This window comes from Podarcis bocagei (assembly GCF_964188305.1).
Source record: "Podarcis bocagei genome assembly, chromosome: 15".
Lineage (NCBI taxonomy): Eukaryota > Metazoa > Chordata > Lepidosauria > Squamata > Lacertidae > Podarcis > Podarcis bocagei.
In genome coordinates, this window is record NC_138141.1 from 13,345,000 (window position 1) to 13,363,976 (window position 18,977).

General features: G+C 44.5%; 1 protein-coding gene and 1 long non-coding RNA gene across 2 annotated transcripts in view; both read left to right on the forward strand.

The window, feature by feature from the left end:
* The window catches only part of LOC308574303, a 397,067-nt gene that overhangs the window by 296,163 nt on the left and 81,927 nt on the right, over positions 1–18,977 (forward strand). The gene's annotated exons all lie outside the window — the stretch shown is intronic.
* Positions 29–18,977, forward strand: part of ESAM (endothelial cell adhesion molecule) — a 95,717-nt gene continuing 76,768 nt past the window's right edge. Inside the window, exon 1 of the mRNA XM_081171750.1 lies at positions 29–152. Within this exon, the coding sequence (XP_081027876.1) occupies positions 110–152 (43 nt within the window). The 5' untranslated portion in view covers positions 29–109. The remainder of the gene's footprint in view (positions 153–18,977) is intronic.

The following is an 18,977-nucleotide window of genomic DNA, read 5'->3' on the forward strand; positions in this document are numbered from 1 at the left end:
TTCCCCGCCTCCCCCTCGCCCCAGCTCCCGGGCTCCGGCTCCTGCACCTGCTGCTGCTTTCGCTTTTCTCCTCGCCGCGCGTCGGGCGCCTCCTCGGGGAACGGGCGCGATGGAGCCTCTGCCGCTGGCGCTGGGATTGGCTGCGTTGCTGGGTGAGTGAGATGGTCCGGCGGGAGGGATCGGACGGAGGGCGAGGAGAGCACGGCTCTCCACCCGGGGCGACGGGGCCCGAGCCTTCCCCCAGCCCGTCGGCCGGGGTCTCCCCGGGGCGCCTCAGGTGCGCCTCCGGAGGCGCTTTCCTTCCTCCGCCTGGACGCGCCCCGGCTTGCCCCGCGTCCCCATCTCCCTGGAGTTTCCGAAGTGGCCGCGATCCTTCCCGGCGAGTAAGCTCCGTCTAGCGCAGCTGGGGACGCACTTTGTTGAGGGTGTTGATGGGGTGGATCGTGAATAGGATTGTGCTGCGCGACCCCTCGCGCCAAGGAGGTGAAGAGTGCGGGCGGCGCAATTCGCTCGGCTGCATTGAAAGGCGAACTTGTGCTCTCTATCTAACCCCGGGGACGGCAGAGGGCTGCTCCGCTCGCTTACTGCGAATTAGTTGCCCTCGCTAAGAACCTGGCTAATCAGCGTGCAACTGGAGTAGGGTCTTTGGTCGGTTTAGTTTTTTCCTCTGCGATTGATGGAGGAAACTGGAGATCCTCTAATAATCCTCGTTAAGGATTGTCAGCAGCTGGGCAAGAACCCGGCGGTGTGAGTTCACTCCGGATTAACGCAGTAAAACCAGCTAGGCTGTAATCTTGGGCTTGGGTAGAGTTTGGATCGTAGAGAGGGCTCGCTTTAGGTGAGATTCTAGCAAGCTGACTCCTATACGTGTTTACTTGGAGATAAATCCCACCAGCGCTGGACTTGTGCCCAGGAGGTCTGTGTCTGCATAGATGCTTATGCTGGCATGTGGGTAGGTGGTACCAGAGTATGGTTTGATGGTACATGAGGCCACCACCTTGCTGAAGCTAAATGGGTCTGGCTCTGGTCAGTGCCTGGATGGGAGACGACATGTATGCTGCTCTATGGGCTGTGTGGTTGCAGTCAATTGCTGCGTGGTTCTGGCTAATTGCCGTGTATGGGCAGTGAATGAATAGCTCTGTATGGTTCTAAAAACACCTGGAAGTCCCACGTCTGCCATAGATCCACTGCCACTGGTGAGAGCCAGCGTGGTGTAGCAGTTGTGTTGAGACACTGGAGAGCAGGGCTTCCATTCCATGAAGTTCTCTGGGTGATTGTGGATCATGGCCACTCTCTCTGCCTAAGCTGCCCTTGCAGGGTTGTTGTGAGGCTGGGGGGGGGAGATTTTGAGTTCTTGGAGAGAGGGTGGGTGGGCAACAAAATAAAATAAATAGGACACTTGTGTGTTTCTGTTCTGATTCCCTCCCCCACCCCCCAAAGGAAAATATTAGAAATGATCTTCACAGGATAGTGGTGAGAGGAGTCAGGAAAGATGGTTAAATGCTCTACATGGGTTGGTGAAAGCTGTTGCTGGACTCCAGCTGTTGCTAGACTACAACTCCCATCACCACTTGGTATGTTGATTGATGAAAATTGGGAGTCTGACAACATCTGGTGAGAGCATCATATTAATCATCTAGAGGGCCACAGATGCCCTGTCTCTGCTCAGTGGATGAGAGGTGCTTGATATCATTTGGATGTGAGCTGAGGTGCAAGTTAAACTCTCATCTAGAAGGGAAGGTTTCTTTCCTCCCTCACCCCTCCCTTTCCTTTGCTGCCTGGTTACAATAAGCCTCTGCAGCTAATCTCTCCAGTCAAGTTCTGCTCCCCTACCGTTTTTTCTTAATCCATCCTGAAGGAGAGGAACATTTGTTTACTTTAATCTCCTTACTGCATTTGCCAACCACCTTTTCCATAGTTCAAAGCAGCTCAGGCATTCTGAAATGCATCCATCGCATTGCCGAAACAATGTTAAGATCATACTCTTTAATCAAACACATGGAGATGTGGAATGACACTCAACAGGCCAACGGAAACCTTAGTTAACAGAACCTGCTCTCTGGAAAAGGAGAGCCGTGAGAAAACAGCCAATGCGAGTCACATTCCTGGTTACTGAGGAGTTAACAAATGTGTTGTAAACCATGATGCGCACTTGAATCTGGAGATAGCTTGTGGTTGTGCACTCTAAGCAGTTTGGTAGAACCTGTGTAGAATCTGTGATTATAAGTGACTTATTGACCTACTCTTAGGGAGAGGGGAGAAATTTGATTTGGTTTGCATTTAAAGGTGAATCTACCTAATTCACACTTTCTCTGGAACAATGTCAGCTGCGACACAGCTACCCTTCAAAATTTGCACTGCTCTGAATTTTGCAGTGCAGTTTTTCAGCCAAGTAATGGATACAAAAATGCATATACTAAAAGCATGCATGGTAATGTCTATATTAGTGGAAAATAACATACAGAATGCATTATATTAGGGGAAATGGCTTGCAAAAAATGTGTATTTCAGGCAAAATAGCATATGAAATGTGTATATTAGGAGAAATTTGCACCAAAATGCTGATGAATTTTCATGAAAATCAATCAGGCAATGTTTATTGCAGTCAAAAACAAAACGATGATGTAGAAATGTGGAGAGTTAAATATAAGGTTGGGAAAAAACATAAGGAACTGAAACTGGCAGATCCACACATCCTGCACTTCCCCCTCCCAGTTCCTTAGCAGTTTATTACCCATGCATCAGACTGTCTATTAATCATTTATGGAGCCATCCTGAATGATACATTGGGGACAATTTAGGACAATGGTCTCTAGGTTGTGAGATCCTCCCAGCATCATTGACATCTTTCATTTGCTTGAGAGATGGGTGTGTATGGATAAACGCTCCTCAACGTACAAAACCAGGATCAAAAGACCATCCAGCTTGGGATTAAAGCTGAAAAAGCACTCAATCACTTTTTCACCACTTGTTGCTTCCACACAGTCTGCACGTTTCCCTCACAATCCTGTTCTAGTAGCAGGCTGAGTGTGATATTCTACTTCTAACAGCACTGATAGTGAGCAGTTGTAGTTATTTTTACTTGCTGTGCAGATTTTTGTTATTTCATGGAGCATCTTGGGGTAGCTGTTGGATGGTGTTGAGATGGTAACTAGTGATATCATCTGTCTAATGATGGGAGGAGAGAGAAATTGAACACAGGAAACCAACTTTAATGCCCAATTGGTTTAAGTGAGAGCATTTGACTCGTGGTCACCAGAACTAGAAACGAAAACTATTGTTAGCGTGTCGGATTTTTCCTGGATAGTGATTCGGGGTGTGTAAATGACTAATTTAGTTTCATTAATGTCAGTGGGTCTACTCAAGTAGAATAATGTTCTCTTATATGAAGACTGCAGCCACAGAATTGTATCCAACTGAAATTAGTGAACTTAAGTTAGTCAAGTCCATTAACTTCAATGGGTCGACTCCGAGTACAACTAGCAGTGGATACAACCCACAGATTTTTATTTGTTAGTACTGAAAATACAAGTATATAAAGCTGTCCTTTTTTCCTGTCTGTATCTGGTGCTAGCATATTTCAGTTTAGAACCCTATGCCAGTTCTTCTAACTAACACATGCAGAGAGGTGGAATCACGTATACACATTGTATACACTGTATACACATTGACACTCAGTGTTCCCACAGTGATCTGTTCACATAGACTCTCAGTGCTTGAGATGACCTTCCCCTCCACAAATTTGCCCAGTCCTCTTTTAAAGCCACCCAAATTGGAGGCCATTGCAGCCTCCTGGGGGAGCAAGTCCCATACAGTGGTACCTTGGGTTAAGAACTAATTCATTCCGGAGGTCCGTTCTTAACCTGAAACTGTTCTTAACCTGAAGCACCACTTTAGCTAATGAGGCCTCCCACTGCTGCCACGCCACCGCTGCGTGATTTCTGTTCTCATCCTGAAGCAAAGTTCTTAACCCGAGGTACTATTTCTGGGTTAGTGGAGTCTGTAACCTGAAGCGTCTGTAACCCAAGGTACCACTGTAGTTTAACTGTGCACTGCATGAAGATCTAAGCCTTGCATTGTCTTGGTACGGCTGGCTAGTTTCTATACATGCTCCGCTATCCTTCATCAAGACAAGCAGAAGACGTTAATCAAACTGCAAAGGCACGTTCCAGCCAGGGGAAAACAGTCATGGAGGGTACAAACTGGCCGGTTTGGGATGTGGCCTGAAGGGAGCCCCAAAGGTCTGAAAGAGAGGCTAGGAGGGTTGCTTTTTGCATCCCATGTGATTTGAGCCTATGCATCTAGATCACTGTGTAAACGTGGGTGTCAAACATACACCAGGAGTTGAAGGTGCAGGCAACACGATCACTCACTTTGTCCTCTATGCAGATACAGTAACAGATTAGGATGTCGGCACAGCGCTTTGAACTTTTGGGTCCCGGAATCAGAAGAGGGCACACACTGTTATCACTGTTGGCTTTCTGTTGTTCTTATCCTCTGCCCTTTTCTGAACTACTCTCTTGTTTGTTTGTCTTGGTAGAACTTGGACCGGCAACTTCTCCTTCTCGGGGCAGCTGATAATCTGTCTGTATAATGTTGTGTAAATGTCGGGGGCCTCTAGCAAACACTTACACAAATAATTTCTGGAAAAGGCTGTGAGAGTACTAATCCGTGGCAATATATTCCAGGGTCTAGTTCATGACTGCAATTGCACCAGACCTGAGTAGCCAGGAAAGAGGGGCACGAAATCACACAGACTTAAAAGAGAGCCCAGCGGACTGTATTCTGGGCACACACATACACAAATGATCTGTACCGGGGGAACTAAAAACTTTGCCATCAAAATAAATTGGGGGGAGATGAAAATTTCTCAAAGTGTGTGATTGATCATTTGTTGTTGTTGTTTTACGTTTTCTGCAATTTTTTATTTGGAGCAGTTTAGTGGCTTTGCAGACTTAGGCTACTGTAAGGATAGCAGTGAAAATAGTGTGGGGAGATATGGCCCCAGCCCCCCTAAGTCACCCCGAAACTGCACATCCCTCTCCCCAAACCACGCCCCATCACCACCCATGCTTTGCTCCCCCCTTGAGAGTTGTTGCCTAGCTGGAATGTGTGCTTGAGTTCTGGCAATACTCTTTGCTTGCTTGGATGAAGGATAGAGTGGGGAATATGGGTAAAAAAAGGTAAAGGACCCCTGGACAGTGAAGTCCAGTCAAAGGCAACTATGAGGTTGCGGCGCTCATCTCGCTTTCAGGCCGAGGGAGCCGGCATTTGTCCACAGACAGCTTTCCAGGTCATGTGGCCAGCAGGATTTAACCGCTTCTGGTGCAACGGAACACTGTGACGGAAACCAGAGCGCATGGAAACGGCGTTTACCTTCCCGCCGCAGTGGTACCTATTTATCTACTTGAACTGGTGTGCTTTCAAACTGATAGGTTGGCAGGAGCTGGGACAGAGCAACTGGAGCTCACCCCATTGCACGGATTCGAACCACCAACCTTCCAATCAGCAAGCCTAAGAGGCTCAGTGGTTTAGACCACAGCTAGCCTAACGTAAAACTAATATTCATTGCTCTGGTCACTTTCACCTCTGGCCCTGGCTGCCACTGGAAAGTGGCCCCTGGAAAGTTTTTCAGGAGGGGATGTGGCCCCCTGGCTGGAAAAAGGTTTCCCATCCCTACTTTATGGAAATATGCTGTTGCTGTTAATAATAGTATTTATTAGTGGCTTTAAAAAAAGGAAAGAAATGGAACTCAAAATGACCATTAAAAACAAGGATAAAACAACCTAAAATACAAAAGCAGCCAGATCCTAAGAATGCCTTACCATCTTAAGATCTGCTCTGGGATGATTTTGTGGGTAGATGGGAATAGACTGAAGTACCAGGCACTTCACTGTAGAAATTAAGCCCAGCCTCTAATGTGTAGTGTGTTTGTGTGTCCCTATTTGGAGAGGTTGACTTCCCAAGTCATCTCCGCTGGGACCCTTGCCCTTGCATGTTTCCTTTAAGTCTTATTATGCTTTCCTCCCCTCCCCCCACCCAGCCCTACGTGACATAGGACATTTGAAGCACGAGTTCTGCGAGTTTGTGGAACTGCCTCTACGTAAAGGAAGTGGCATTTGCCTGATAGCTTTAAAAGGAGATGGAAACGATGACTCTAAAACACAACATTGGGAACATTTTTTTTTTATTATTATTTTAAAAAAATGCATTCTCCCCAGGGAATGAGTTGGGTGGACCATGGCTTTTATTTCTAGCTCTGTTTTCCAGGATCTTGTTGTAACATTCTGAGCTGCACAGCGATGCAGAGAAAAATTACGTACTGACAAGGCAGGGATACAGGGATCCTATTAATTAGATTCCCCTCTACGCTTCTTGAATGTAACAGGAAGGGAGCATTTTGTATTGAGCCATGTGATTCCAAACCTATTCTTGTGATGTCATAAATCCAGGGTCCCCTCCAGACTTGTGTGAGGTTCTCTTTTTTTGGTGGGTATTGGACTATGCCTATCTCATTCTGCTTTATTTCTGTGGCGCTTCCTCAGTTTTTTTGCATCATTGCTGTCTGGAGGGTCACTCTTGTGCTGTACCACAGCAACGGAAGTAGAAAAACCCCTGGAACATATGTGGATATAAAACATTACAGGTTATCAAGAGGAAGCCCCAATAAATGCACTCATAGGAAACAAAGTAGTTTTTCTCCCCCCCCAAAAAAAAATTTCCAGGTTCTAACTGTACTGAAAGCGGAATTGTGTATAATTTTCCTAATATCATCCTGAACGCACATTATCAGAAATGCACAATAAAAAGGACATCAGGAGAGACTCAAGCTCTGTACTTGATAGTGCAACTAACTCCAATATGAGTTCTGTTGCTTTAGGGAGACTTGTGTACACACCTAGTGTTGCAAAGTTAAAGGGTCCATAGCGGGCAGTTTGCAAGATGTGATACGATAATCTTTATTGTCATTGTCCCATACAGAACAACAAAACTGAAAAATCTACATAAGACATTCAAAAACCAACAAGCCTGCTATCCCAGCTATCCCAACCTGGTTAGCCCCCTAAAAACTCTGATACCCCTTTTTAAAATACAGTACACTCCCATAGAGACTCCTTACACTGCGTTTAAAACCAAAATCACATTTGAATAGAAACTGTTTCTCAGGCAGCTCGTCCTAGTCTTTGTAACCCTGTACCTTCTTCCAGAAGGCAGAAGCTGAAAGAGATCCTGCGCTATCTCTGCAGCTTTCTTATGGCACCTGGAAGCATAGATTTGATCCAAGGTGGGAAGAGTGCACCCAATTATTCTCTCCGCAGTCTTTACAACCCTGGACAGCATTGTTGGCATCACCTTGGCCAAGATTGTAGAGGAAGCAGTTATTCCAATGCTCCTTTCCATGTCTTGCAGACAGCTCCCATAGCTATAAACATCACTTGTGTGAATTGGTCCCACTGAACTTGATAGGACTTACCGTCCCCTCTGGGCTGTGTAAGCCCAGTGGCTTCTGGGCAATGAACGAACATTCACCTGCAGGCAACTGCTTCCACTTGGTGTGCAATTGGTAGCTGGAAGTGAGGTCTTTTAGCCCTACCTGATGCTAAGCTACCAAATGATATGCTACTAGGACCTGGGAAATAGCAAGACTGCTGCCGGGGTGGACTACCTGTGGCCCTCCAGATTTTGTTTGTCTCCCACCAGCCAGCATGGTCAGGGATGATGGAAGTTGTAGCAATCTCAGGCGGGCCACAGGTTCCTCTAGTTATTTGCAGGATTCTTTGGAAATTTTCACCCAAACAACTTCACTGCCACAAGTTAAAAAAGTTTCTCATCCCATTGAAGCAGCCTCCCACCTACAGGATTCTGGTCTTTCAGCTGTTTCTCCCAAATTGTCTGTCTTGAATCTCGCAGAGGGTCCTTAAGAAACATCACTAATCACTCTCCCTTTCACCCAGGGTGCAAACAGCTGTCTTAAGATACCCTGCCATTCTTGCTGACATTGCCATTGATGGATTTCATTTAAATGTTTGAATTCTGTTGCACCTCTCAGATCTTTCCTCTTGGTTTGCTTTGGAATCTGTTGTCACTGATGGCTGCTAACCACAATGGCTATGTCCTGCCTCCATGAGAGGCACTGTGCATTTGAATTCTAGTTTCTGGGAATTGCAGGTGGGCAGAGTGCTGTTGTGTTCATGTCCAGCTGAACTAGGTGGCTATGGGCATGATCCAGCAGGCTGGTTTGCCTTACACTCTTCGGTGTTCATAACATGCCCATAGTTGGTTGATCTGATAAGCTTTTAGTTTCCCCCTTGTTGAATAAACTTTGGCCAGCCTGTGGGAAAATTTCCAGTGTTGCTCACACACAAATTTGCACCGGAAGGAAGCGAGGTCATAATCATCTTAGCCATCTGTAAAAAGGGAGCAAAAAAAGAGGTTTGCTATTGGGCTGCTAGCAACTGATTTGAAGGGAGGTGCTAGACATCTGTGGCAGAGCATTTCATTTGCATGCAGAAGGGCTTGGGTTCAATCTCTGGCATTTTCCAGTTACAGTGGTACCTCTGGTTAAGAACTTAATTCGTTCTGGAGGTCCGTTCTTAACCTGAAACTGTTCTTAACCTGAAGCACCACTTTAGCTAATGGGGCCTCCCACTGCCGCTGTGCCGCCACCACATGATTTCTGATCTCCTCCTGAAGCAAAGTTCTTAACCCAAGGTACTATTTCTGGGTTAGCGGAGTCTGTAACCTGAAGCGTATGTAACCTGAAGCGAATGTAACCTGAGGTACCACTGTACAGAGATGAGGAAACTTTGGCCCTCCAAATGTATGGTGGCACGTCTGGTTGCGAATGGGATCTGTTCTGGAGGCCTGTTCGCAACCTGAAAGGAACGCAACCCGCGTCTGCGTGTCTGTGCATGTTGTCGATTCACCAATTCTGCGCATGCACGTGACTTCATTTTGCGCGTCTGCACATGCATGAGCGGCAAAACCCAGAAGTAACCCTTTCTGGTACATCTGGGTCACCGTGAGATGCAACCTGAAAATGCTCAACCTAAAGCAAACATAACATGAGGTATGACTGTAGTCCCTTCAGCCCCTATCTGCACTGTCAGTCATAAGGCATGATGGGAGTTGTAGGCCAAGAATATCTGGAGGGATGTAGGTTCTCCATCTCTGAGGTAGCAGGTGAGAGGCAAATCTGCTCTACCTGCATAGGGAATACTGAGCCAGATGGACAATAATCTGATTTGCTATAACGCTCCTAAATAGACACACATGCCTATGTATGTGAAATTGGGGGGTGGAGGAGCATCTTTGTCTTTTCTTCAAAATGTCTTGCCCTCACCTTGACCATGGGGATTTGTCTTGGAGCCCACCTAAGACCTTGGCTATCAGTCCAGGCACCTGCTGCTCTTCAAGGGATATCAGCTGAGTTAAAAAAAAATCCCAACCCTTTCAAACCTCTAAGTGTTTTGTGCTCTAAATTACCTCTGAAAGACAACTCACTATTGCTGATTAAATTGGTCCCCCCATGAAACAAAATCAGAATGGTAAGAGTTAAAAAGCAGTCAGCTAGCTGCTAAGTATTACAGAGTAGCCAATTCTCTCCCCCCCCCTTTCCCGAATTTTTATTCTCTTGAGTTTTAAAGTTCCTCCTGCCCTGGGGTCGTGAGAAATGCAACGAGGGACTTTCTCAACAAGCGTTGTGCTCAAGGCCAACTCATATCTGTTAATTTTATAAATAGTTCCTGCTCGCAAACAAACTTTTTTCTCCCCCTTGCAACTTTGAATTGGGAATGAGATACTCCCATTCCTACTAGGAAAAGGTCTAATTACGAGCACATTTGCACCATACAATTAGAGCACATGGCTTCTGCCAAAGCATTCTGGGAACTGTAGTTTAAGAGTGCGGGGAACTGTAGCTCTGGGAGGAGTAAACTGCGGTACCCAGGATTCTTTGAGGGAAGTCATATGCTTTAAATATGTGGTATGGATAGTTATCAGCCCCAGAGAAACAAAGAACGGTAACCTTCAGTCTTCTATTTTGGAGGGTTTCCCCCCTTCCCTCTGTCTACTCTTCCATAGTGAAACTAGCCATCTGGGCACCTTCACAAACCAGCAAGGGTCCATCAAACTAATACTGAGACAGAGGGAAGAGTGCTGGTCTCTTGGTTTAATTTCTGTCTCGATTTCACATCGCGTAATCATCTTAATCTTATAGACCCAGGTCATCAAATGAAATCCGCCTTCATCCTTTAATTCCCAAATGTTTAATAGCTTATAGGGGAGGAATCTGTGATTGGAGGACTGTGGTCGGGAATTATGGATGGGTCTCTGAAATGCCCAAAGTCTCCCTTCTCTCTGATTTGTGGTTCAGGTTTTCACTTGGCTCTTTTGAAAGCAAATTTTGGATTTATTTATTTTTTAAGAGACCCAGCAATCAGGAACAATGATTTTTAAAGTGTGGCTCCCTGCTAATTGGGCATTTCTCATCTTTCCCATCTTTCCCACCAGTTACCTTTTGTTCTCTTTTTTTCATCATTCAGGATTTGTTTTGAAAAACTAGAGGGGTGGTGATGAACAGGTTTCTTCCCATTCACGTATACAGCAGAGTATGGGCTCCTCCACACAACCCTGTTTATTGAGTGTTCATCTTGATTTGCTTGCAGAAAGCTTACATGGAGGCTAGATTGTGTCTTTATTGAGTGTTTGTTCTGATTTGTTTGTGGGGAGGCTATACAATGAGCATTCACCCCAGCTTACTTATGCAGTGGTTTTTCACCCCACGATTTTCTATGCATTTCCCTGTCACTTTCCAAACAGCAAAAAGTCCATTTTTGAAATGTGGATTTCTTTTGTTTATCTTTAATCCACTTTAATTGCGCAGACTTAAATTTCCCAGTGATGCGCTTGAATCATTCCCACAAAGTAGTGTCATCCTGGTGACACCTTGAGAAAATTAGATCTTTTGAAGTCTGTCTTATATTGCACTCCACTTCCCCTGTTTTCCTGTTCTCTTACTTTTGTTGTTGTTTAGTCGTTTAGTCGTGTCCGACTCTTCGTGACCCCATGGACCAGAGCACGCCAGGCACTTCTGTCTTCCCCTAAACAAGGGAGCATCTTACTGTAGATCAAAATGATGCAAGGAAATCGGATCCTGCCAAATGTTGCAATGGATCAATGTTAAGTTTTTTGTTTTTAAATTTTATTTTAGTATTTTTTTTATTTTGAATTACATGGCGGGGAGCACACGATAATCTTTTCAGTGCTTAGGCCCTCCAAAGGTCTTCATCTGACCCTGGCTGCAGCATCTGCCTTGTGTGCAGAAGGTCTCAGCTTCAATCCCCAGCACCTCTAGATAGAGCTGGAAATGGGTGGGAATGTAGAGAAGTTAAATTTTTTTGGAAATGATATATAATGAACTGAAGAAAATGTTTAAAGTGACATTTGTTTAAAAAAAAACCCAGAATCATTTCTGTTAGGGATTGTAGGACAAGACCTGCCAAGGAAAAGAAAGTATTTATTTATGTATGCAACAACAGCGGCAAGAGTCTTGATAGCACAAGGATGGAAGAATGAGGAAACCCTGACAAAAGAACAGTGGCAAGAGAAATTGATGAACTATGCTGAACTGGCTAAATTGGCATACAAACTGTGAGATAAGGACAGCTGTGACTTTAAACAAGAATGGGAACTTTTCACAAATTACTTTAAAAGACAACAAAATGAATTGGACTCCTTGGCAGGTTTTGAATAAACATACACAAATTTATTGATTGATAACATGGCAGACAGATAATGTAAGGATTTGTATAATTTTATAACATGCAGAGAATAATATGTGTTGAGAAATCAAAGAGAGGAGCTGAGGGAAGTCTCTGGGGTGGGGATGGACGGTTTGAGGGGGGTGGGGAAAAATAATGAATATGATATGTTTTGATATGTTGTTATATTGAAACTGCTAATAAAAATATTTTAAAAATAAATAAATAGATAGAGCTGGAAATGTGGCCAGTCTGAAACTCAGGAGAACGCCAGTCACTGAGTGCAGAGGTTGCTCATCTAGATAATGGACCAGTGTCCTCACTCAATATAAGACTGTTTCGTATGTTCTTGGATCACCCTTCTGGGAAGTGCATTCCACACCTGTCTCCTGTATGCTCCTTTTACTGTCCTGCACCCCCAATTTCATCATCATCACCCTGTCTGTCTGTCTGGGTTTCCCCAGCCACTCTGGGTGGCTCCCAACAGAATATTAAAAACACAATAAAACATCAAACATTGAAAACGTCCCTAAACAGGGCTGCCTTCAGATGTCTTTTAAAAGTCAGATAGTTGTTCATTTCCTTGACATCTGATGGGAGGGTGTTCCACAGGGCGGGCACCACTACCGAGAAGGCCCTCTGCCTGGTTCCTTGTAACCTCACTTCTCACAGGGAGGGAACCACCAGAAGGCCCTCGGAGCTGGACCTCAGTGTCCAGGCAGAATGATGGGGGTGGAGACGCTCCTTCATGTACACTGGGCCTGGTTCATAAGTGAATCAGGGTTGATTTGTGATTGACGGCACCCTTGCAACTGGTTCTGTATCAGATTAATCCTCAGCTGGGATTGACGTGCATGAGACAATACTTGGAAGAAGCTGAAGGAAATGAAAGCATAAGCGAGGTGACTTTATGGCAAGGAGTTTCCTTGCCTGTGGGAAGGCCACCTGCGGTAGCCTTAGGGCTCTTGCTGCTGAGTCCGCATTTAAAGATTTCCCTTCGTCTTCTCCCCCCCCTCCTTTTTGCTGATGATGTACTTTGCCAAAACTGTTGTTTCCCCTTTAGAAGTGCCCTTGTATCCTCCTTGGTTCTGAAAGGAGAACAGGAGATCCCAAAAGTTTTTAGGTGAGTGGGTGCTCTCAGTAGATGCCTCTTTCTGGGCCTCTCTAACTTGGCACCAGCAATCTGATTGGCAGATGAGCACAAAAATCTGTATTCGTTTTATGAGGGTTTTTCTTTTAATGGTGCTTTCCTAATTACAATATTCCCAATGACAGCCAAACCCCAAGACGGCCAAACTGCAATCCCAAAACAGTTTAAGAACAAGGCAGGATCAAATAAAATCAGATCCAATAAATAGGGAAAGGAAAGAAATCAGATCCAATAAAAAGAAAGAAAGAAAGAAAGAAAGAAAGAAAGAGAGAGAGAGAGAGAGAGAAAGAAGAGTTGTAACAGACTCCAGAAGCAGTGTTAGTTAGGCAATATTAGACCTCTGGACTTAATGTTCTTATGGTCACCCACACCCACTTAAGAACGTAGTAAATAAGTAAGTAAGTAAGTAAGTAAGTAAGTAAGTAAGTGGTTTCCCCAGCCACTTTGGACATCTTCCAGAAAAATATAAACGTATAACAAAACACCAAACATTAAAAACCTTTAATACATTAAATACAGGGCTGCCTTCAGATGTCTTCTAAAAGTTCTGTAGTTCTTTATCTCCTTGACATCTGGTGGGAGGGAGTTCCACAGGGCAGGCGCCACTACCGAGAAGGCCTTCTGCCTGGTTCCCTGTAACTTCACTTTGTGATCTGCATTTTTAAAAATCCATTAAAAATAGCATTGTGCACTTTCTTCAAAATATGCATTCTGATGCATTTTTTTTATCTGAGAACACCATCACAAAATTGGGAGAACAAATTCTGAGGGCTAACTGTCTTCTGATCTACATACCCAGTCCAGGAGATTTGGATCTTGTTGGGGCATATCAGAATTTATTAAGATCTAAGTCTTGAATATCCCTACATGGGTGTTCCATGACTGGGACTCTTTGTGGTTCCCCCCAGCCACCCACCCTGCTCCCACCCTGCATTGTGGAACTTCCACAATGACATATTTTATTTTATTTATTAGATTTGGCAGTTGCTGTATCTTGCCCAGGGCAACTCAAAGCGACTTGCAACCAAACAGATAGATAATAAGCACCACATGGATACATCAAAACCAAGAGGAAAGAAAACTACATTTAAAAACATCCCACCCACTTCTAAAAAGGCCACGGGTAGTTAATTTTCTTTCTTTCCTTCTTTGCACTTAATTTATTTATTATTAATGTTGCAATACATATATGAAATCTTTACATCTCCTCCCCCATCGTTCTGCACTGAGGTCCAGCTCCGAGGGCCTTCTGGCGGTTCCCTCACTGCGAGAGGCCAAGTTACCGGGAACCAGGCAGAGGGCCTTCTCGGTAGTGGCGCCCTCCCCGTGGAACGCCCTCCCATCAGATGTCAAAGCGATAAACAACTACCTGACATTCAGAAGACATCTGAAGGCAGCCCTGTTCAGGGAAGTTTTTAATATGTGACATTTTAGTGTATTTTTCATCTTTGTTGGAAGCCGCCCAGAGTGGCTGGGGAAACCCAGCCAGATGGGCGGGGTACAAATATTATTATTATTATTATTATTATTATTATTATTATTATTATTATTATACATATTGATAGATATACATTATATTCGTAAATTCACATTTTCACATTTCATTATGTACCAACATTTATCCATTTCTTATTTCTTGCCCTGTGTCTTCCCTCTACCCGTACGTGACTTCCTTGTTATTATTTTGTACCTTTCTTACTGAGATTGTAATTTTGTATCTTAATAATTAAACATTCAATCTTATATATCTGCTTAGCTTAGCTTAACTTTGTGAAATCAGTCTATACATATCAATAAATTCTTGTTGGAGCGTCTTTTGGTCATGTATTCTACACATTTCCATTCCTGTTTTAAATGCCAAAGGATGGCTACAGAGGAATTTTTTTCCCCTGGAGCCTAAAGATATCTAAGGACGGTGCCAGACGAGCTTCCCTCAGGAGAGCATTCCACAAACAGGGAGCCACTGCAGAAAACACACACCGAAAAACACCGTATAGTTTGGCCTTTCATTTTAAAAAGAAACCGAACTTGTGAACCCCTGCCTTAAGTGACAGCAGAAGAAAAAGGGGGGGGAGTCTTTTAAAGAAATCAGCCTGGGTTTTAGAATTAGCAGGGCAGCAGGGAGCCAGCATGGTCTATCTTGAGCAGCTTAGGGGGTCGCCCTGATAAAGCAATGTCAGTTGGCTGTTCCAAAAGGCTCTTTCCCCGTCTGCTTCCTTCTCATGGAGGATCAAGCATCCATCTGGGCTTGACCTAAGTCACTCGAAACGACACAGTGTGGAGATCAGGGTGGTCAACCGGGGCTAATGCAAGGCTAATGTGTTCTTACCGTGTCGGGCAAGAAGCGGCATCGGGACAGCAACCTGTTTCCGGAGAGCAGCTGGTCTGTATCACAGGAACCTACAGAAAGAAAGATGGAAATAGGAGCCAACTGCTATGGGGCTATGATCCTGCCATGCATTCCTTGTTATTGTGCTGAGCATTATGCACAGTGCTGAGCATTGTGCTGAGTGTGAAAGTGGATGTTTTCGGGGGGGGGGGGGTTGTTTAAACTTTTTTTTTCTAAAACTCTTAATACTTTAAAAACCTGAGATAAGAATTCACATGTTATATTTGGCTTTGGGGATGCACTTCAACTGTTCAGCAGGTTCTGTCCTCAATGCTTATCTTGGGTACATTGTATGCATTTAACTCATGTACCTTTTTTCCATCAAATAGGTGAGCCATATTGAGTGTCACATAATAATTATTTATTTATACCCCGCCCATCCGGCTGGGCCTCCCCAGCCACTCTGGGCGGGCTCCCAACAGAATATTTAAAACGCAATAAAACATCAAACATTAAAAACTTCCCTAAACAGGGCTCCCTTCAGATGTCTTCTAAAAGTCAGATAGTTGTTTATTTCCTTGACATCGGGCATTCCACAGGGCAGGCGCCACTACCAAGAAGGCCCTCTGCCTGGTTCCCTGTAACCTCGCTTCTCGCAGCGAGTGAACCACCAGAAGGCCCTTGGAGCTGGACCTCAGTGTCCGGGCAGAACGATGGGGGTGGAGATGCTCCTTCAGGTATACTGGGCCGAGGCCTTTTAGGGCTTTAAAGGTCACCACCATGTTGGGTGCCAAAGGCAGGCAGGTAACAATTGTGATCCTGAATTCAAAGAGAGGCTCTTCTTGTTTTAAATGAAATAACCTTTTGCACAAAGAGACACAGAGGAAAAGGGAAAACAGGTGCAGATGTAGCCCAGCTGATAAGACCCTTCTGTCTGAGCCAGGTGCTTAAAGCCCACACATCTGGAAAAGGCTGCACTGTTCTCCAGGACGACAAATACTCTGGCTTCTGGCCAGCAGTTTTCTCAGAACCAGTAGGAAAGGAGGAATTTCTCTTTAAGCCTATGCATCAGGTTTTTATGTATTACAGTTTAATTGGTGGACACCCTTGAAACTTCCTTATTCTCATACCATTCATTTCTGTTTGTCTCTCCCTGCCCTTACAATTTTCTGAAACCATTAATCAATCTGCAGCATTTGCTCTGCAACAGCCTGTCTTGCGTTGTCTTTAAAAGCCAATGTGAGTGTTCTTTGGGTTTAAAGATATGCTAGAAAAACACAACTACCCTGCTATCTGTTATCAGATAAAGCTCTTTAAACCCATGAAGAGTTATCATACAGGAGAAGTCGAAGACTTGTTCTCTGCCACCCAGAGTGCAGGACTACAATTCAGCGGTGGCCGGAGCCTGGCAAGGCAGAAGGGGCAGGGAAACCCAATAGTAGGCAGAGCTAAAGCCAATGAACAGGCAGAGCCAATGGATTCTAGTTTTCTCACCATCCTCTTCCCAGCTGAGTTCTACAAGGGCAAATGTGAGACTAAGGAGAAGGAAGCTGATAAACAGAGGCATTCCCTGGGCGAGTTGTAAGTTGGCAAAGAGGCTTTCTTGTGGGTAGACTGAGATGGATGGGGCAATGCCCCATTGGCCCTAATGGACCAGCCACCGCTCACCTAAATAAGTTAAGGGGTGGTAGCTTTCAGCTGACATTCAGGTAGCAGTAGTTGGGACTTAGAGAGGTGGCGGAGTCTTCTGAAGTGGAGGTCTTCAAAGAGGCTGGGCGACCCTCTGTTGGGGAGGCTGTAGCTCCAGACTGTCTCCATGCAAGGTCCTCTCTGACTCTGTGCTTTGTTGTTGGAGCCAGTGTGGTGTAGTGGTTAAGAGCGGTAGACTCGTAATCTGGTGAATCGGGTTCGCTTCCCCGCTGCTCCACATGCAGCTGCTGGGTGACCTTGGGCTAGTCACACTTCTCTGAAGTCTCTCAGCCTCACTCACCTCACAGAGTGTTTGTTGTGGGGGAGGAAGGGAAAGGAGAATGTTAGCCGCTTTGAGACTCCTTAGGGTAGTGATAAAGTGGTATATCAAATTCAAACTCTTCTTCTCTTCTTCAGCAGTTCAAAATGGAGGCACACCAGCACATGAAAAGGCAGTCTGCTTAATACAGGGCACCTTTAATATCCTTGCATGTGTACATTTCTCTCCTTTTCTCCAGGGAACTCAGGGTGGCATTCCTCTTTTTCTCACCCTACCCACTTTATCCTCCAAACGACCCTGCGAAGTAGATCTGGCTGAAGTGTAATGACTTTCTGTGAGGATCCAATGGCAAATTCAGAAATGCAGGGTTCCTTCATGATAGTTAGGCATGTCTCTTCTAAGATTAGACGATCCTCTGAGATTATACAACAACTGTAAAACAGTAATAATAATTAGGGGTCCATGGCAGCATTCTAGGCAAATCTCCATGCGTTGCCTTTCAGCTAGATCTACTATTCTCTGGGCACATACATGGGAAATATATCTTCTTTGTGAGTAACTTAAGTTGTGTTTTCTGTGGAGTTCTCTTGTACATAACAGAACTTAAACACCATTCTCCTGAAACAGAAGCACCTTGTGCTTTCAGTGTTCCTAAATGCTCAGCTTTGGAGCATACAGCGGCTTAAAAAGCTCCCTTTTCATGTTGATTGTGGAGCTCCATGATGCTGGAAAGAGGGACTCGGCAGAGGCCCTGCGGCAGAAATTTCTAAAAGGTAAAGGACCCCTGGACAATTAAGTCCACTCAAAGACGACTATGGGGTTGTGGTGCACATCTTGCTTTCAGGTCGAGGGTTTTGCAGAGTCGGGAAAGGTTCAGAATGGTTGTTCATCACGGTTGTTCATCATCCCTATGGTCATATATGATTTACTTGGCACAGCCGGGCTGCATGTGGTGGTTCTTTCTTTCTTTCTTTCTTTCTTTCTTTCTTTCTTTCTTTCTTTCTTTCTTTCTTTCCATTTAATCTTTATTGATTTTTTTTTGTTATACATCACAATTATAATTCTCCATTAAAATATACATAAGAAGCAAAGAATACTTAAATGTTGAAAATGAAATACAATTACGTAATAAAGTATTAAGACTTCCCTCCACCCGAATGTGGGTCCTCTACAATTCTGTATGAACTGCCTATTTTAATAACATCTAGTTCATATTTATCCAATATGTCCATAAGCTAAGTCACCTTGCAGGAGTCATTCAAGGCCTGCCAAAGATTTCAGATGTTTACTATGATATTTTAGGTATTGTCTGTATTTATCCCATTCTGTGTTAAATTTTTGGTCATCGTGATTCCCTACTTTCCCCATTAGTCTAGCCAGTTCCGCGTACTCAAGTAATCTTATCTGCCATTCTATTTTTGTCTGTATATTGTCTCCTTTCCAGCGTTGGGCTAATAACATGGTTGCATAAATAAATAATGTCCTCAGGTCTTTTGATATATCTGCTCCACATGTGGTACTTCTAAATTGATTCATAAACCATTGTCAGAAAGAAAGCTGTTTGTAATCATTATCCCACCCTCAGTCACTGTGGGAATGTTCAGGGAGGCAGGAGAGGGTATATTGTTTAATGATATCCTTCCTAACTTCCATTAGCAAGTTCTATATCTTAGCAAAGTTTAAACATATCCCTTTAAACGCACAGCGGATCTGCTTGTTGCAGACTCGTCTGAGCCTCTCTAAATAAGATCCCTTCTTGTCCCTCTT